General features: G+C 44.7%; 1 protein-coding gene across 1 annotated transcript in view; it reads right to left on the reverse strand.

The window, feature by feature from the left end:
• Positions 1–3768, reverse strand: part of UXT (ubiquitously expressed prefoldin like chaperone) — a 10907-nt gene that overhangs the window by 6095 nt on the left and 1044 nt on the right. Inside the window, exons 3-5 of the mRNA XM_012811334.1 lie at positions 3141–3222; positions 2938–3005; positions 2547–2654 (exon numbers count right to left, since the gene is read on the reverse strand). Of these exons, the coding sequence (XP_012666788.1) occupies positions 2547–2654; positions 2938–3005; positions 3141–3222 (258 nt within the window). The remainder of the gene's footprint in view (positions 1–2546; positions 2655–2937; positions 3006–3140; positions 3223–3768) is intronic.

The raw sequence follows: 3768 nt of genomic DNA on the forward strand, positions 1-3768 counted from the left end.
AAAAAAAAAAACAAAAAAAAAACCTCATTTTTGGGAAAGACATCAGTCTCGATAACTTAAAATCTATTTGAAAGTCCCAGGAATACTGTGACATAAGAAAAGCTTTCTTCTAAGAGCTAGACTTAGTCTAAATCCCCACCAGTTCAGAATTATGTTGACCATGAAAGCTGGTCCTTTGATCAAACTATTTGATAACTGGTCCGTACACCAAGATTTAGAAATCTCATCAGGTCTGAGGTTCTTTTGGATCTACTACTGAAACCCTGGACAGGTTTGAAGACAGAACAATTGCTGAAACATTAAAGAAATGAAAATAGGAATAAATATAACCAAGAAGGAAGTTTAGGTCAGTGATATTCACACCTGTGAGATGTTAATCTAAGTGTATTGCTCAGTGCCTCCACACTCATTCCTCTTGTGGCAGTTTCTCTAGCACGTCTGGCATACTGTTCCCCTTGCCAAGGAGGCTCCTACCCAGACAGCCCCACAACTTGTTCACTTAATCAGATGGCTCAGGGCAGCACCTGTGGCTCAGTGGGTAGGGCACTGGCCCCATATACAGAGGCCAAACTGCAACAAAAAACAACCAGGCGTTGTGGTAGGCACGTGTAGTCCCAGTTACTCACAAGAGAATCGCCTAAGCCCAGGAGTTGGAGGTTGCTGTGAGCTGTGACGCCACAGCACTCTACCGAGGGTGATAAAGTGAGACTCTGTCTCTTAAAAAAAAAAATCAGATGGCTCAAATGTCCCTTCCCCTGGGAGGCCTTCCCTACCTACATTTCAACCCCTCATCTACATTCCCAATGGCCCTTCCCTGTACGAAACCTTTGACTCAACTGGAGCTCACTTTCCCCATCACCACCAACATAGATCTGCTTTAATCAGCATTGCAGTTTTCTTCCAGTATACCTTTTCAAATTCATTATATAGAGAGTATCTTGATAAAGCTTACATCCTAATTGGAAAAAAAAACAATGAATATGACAATTATACAGTAAATATCAGGAGGTGATAAGTGCTAGAGGTAAAAGGAAAAGTAGAAGGGAAGGGAATCAAGAGTGCTGGGGGAGCAATTTTAAAGTGAGGTTACAGGTTCAGACTCTGTAGCACAGTGGTTAAGGCACCAGCCACATACACCAAGGCTGGTGGGTTTGAACCTAGGCCAGGCGTGCTAAACAATGACAACTGCAACAAAAAAATAGCCAGGCATTATGGCAGGCGCCTATACTCCCAGCTACTCAGGAGGCTGAGGCAAGAGAATTGCCTAAGCCCAAGAATTTGAGGTTGCTGTGAAATGTGACACCACAGCACTCTACAGAGGGCGGTATAGTAAGACTCTGTCTCAAAAAATAAATAAATAAATAAAAAATAAAGTGAGGTTACAGAAGGCCTCACTGAGGGAGTGACATTTAAGCAGGACAATGAGTGAGGAGAAAGGAAACCACATTAGTACTAGAGGAAAGAGCACTGCAGGGAGAACAGCCACTGCAACTGCCCTGAGGTGGGACCATTCCTGGGGTGTTGAAAGAAGCACCTCACGGCCTGAAGCTCAAGCAGCTAGGGTGCCAGCCACGTACACTAGAGCTGGCGGGTTCAAATCCAGCCCAGGCCTGCCAAACAACAACTACAACCAAAAGATAGCTGGGCGTTGTGGTGGGCACCTGTAGTCCCAGCTACTTGGGAGGCTAAGGCAAGAAAATCACTTGAGCCCAGGAGTTGGAGGTTGCTATGAGCTGTGATGCCACAGCACTCTACCCAGGGCAATAGCTTGAGGCTCTGTCTCAAAAAACAGAAAGAAGCACCTGCAGGTCACTGTGGTGAGAGCACACTGAATTGACAGAAAAATCAGCAGGAGGTAAAGTGAAAAGTAACTTGTTTTATTGTTAGTGATTTACAGGCTAAGACTGCACTGATTTGGTCATAATTGGCTTTTTTTTTTTTTTTGAGACAGCGCCTCAAGCTGTCCCCCTGGGTAGAGTGCTGTGGCATCACAGCTCACAGCAACCTCCAACTCCTGGGCTCAAGCGACTCTCCTGCCTCCGCCTCCCAAGTAGCTGGGACCACAGGCACCCGCCACAATGCCCAGCTATTTTTTGGTTGCAGCTGTCGTTGTTTGGCAGGCCCGGGCTGGATTCGAACCCACCACCTTAGGTGTATGTGGTTGGCGCCTTAGCCAATTGAGCCACAGGCACCAAGCCGTCATAATTGTTTTTTATCTATAACAATATAGTCCCACTAGATTTGTATGCCTTCAAGGAGATCTTTTGTCTTGGCCACTGCTGCACATCCATCCATCACCAAACACAGTACCTGGCATATAAAAGGTGCCCCCAAAATGTTCGTGTGAATTAAAAATATAAGGACCATTTGGGTGTTTATTATGTGCTACATTGGGGCTGAGTTTTGCCTCTCTACTTCCTCAGCCCCAGGTCTGGGGAGGAGGGGAGATGAGTCCCTAAGTATCATCCCAGGCATCCATGGGGGAAAGGAGAAAGCATTGAAAATAATAGTACTTTTAAAACACTACCCTTATGGAATGGACTTACTCTGTGAGGAGAGAACTCTTACGATCAATGAACTTGAGGGCTTCTGCCAGTGTCAACTCTAGGAAAAAACCGTATCCCAGGGCTACATAGATTCGTGAAGTATCTGGGCTGAGGAAACAGAGATTAGAGGAAGTGGGGATAGTCCGTATCACTATTTAGCATACCATACAGTTTAAGATTAAAGCCCCCCCTTCCCCAAATTGAGACTCTGGGAGGGTAGGGATTTTGTCCTATTTCATTCACTGTCATATCCCTAACACCTAGCTTATAAATCCTACTGGTATCTAAAACCTAGCATTGTCTGGTACAGAGAAGATACTAAAAAAAATATGTTGCCTGAAGGAAGGAGGGGCTAAACCCTGTGAGCTCAGAGGGGCAGGTAGACACTCACACCACTGTGTCAACGAAGAAGTTACAGCCCAAATCCACCTGCATATATAATTCCGAGTGTTCAGCTTCCTGTGGGGCCAGGGAAAAAGAAGGAGGGGTCAGTGGTTAACTTTTAGGTCAGGTAACAGGTTTTGGTCTGGGGTCTCTCTTCCCATCTCCCACCCTTGCCCACACTAAAAGGGTACCCAACCCTGAAGTCTTTACCTGGAGTCGTTCAATGACATTTCTCAGCTGAAGGTATTTGGCCAGCTGCTCATATACCTGGTCTCGATGGTCCAGCACCTTTCTGATGGGACGAGAGTACAATGGTGACCAACAGGCAGTCCTATCCCTCCCTCATATCATCACTCTCTGAGACCCTCAGGTCATCATGCCTAGAGGCATTTCAGTACAGATATTAAACTTTTGGACTCTGGATCAGACTGCCTGGGTTTGAATTCAGGCTCTATCCTTTACTAGCTGAGCAGTCAAGTAAGTAACATGTTTGGGACCCAGTTTCCCCATATATAAATAAGAATGACAATATTACCTCATAGAGGCCTTAGGACTATGTATTTACTACAAAGCACTTAGAATAATGCCTGCCAAATGGTAAGCTCTCTATGTACAGGTTAGCTATTATTTATTACTGTTATTACACTCTACTCCCACTGCCTCCCTCCAATCAGGGTGTTCATCCTCACCCTAGAAAAATCTTCTATCCTTTTTAGAATGCTAAGTCTTAGTTCTGAACACCTTAGATTAACAATGATAATAATTGTAGTTCTTTATACTCATTTAGCCTCTAGTAGGTTTCAGGCATCCATGCTAAATTCTTTTTTTTTTTTTTTTT

This window comes from Otolemur garnettii, unplaced genomic scaffold (assembly GCF_000181295.1).
Source record: "Otolemur garnettii isolate 467f Iridium unplaced genomic scaffold, OtoGar3 scaffold00153, whole genome shotgun sequence".
Lineage (NCBI taxonomy): Eukaryota > Metazoa > Chordata > Mammalia > Primates > Galagidae > Otolemur > Otolemur garnettii.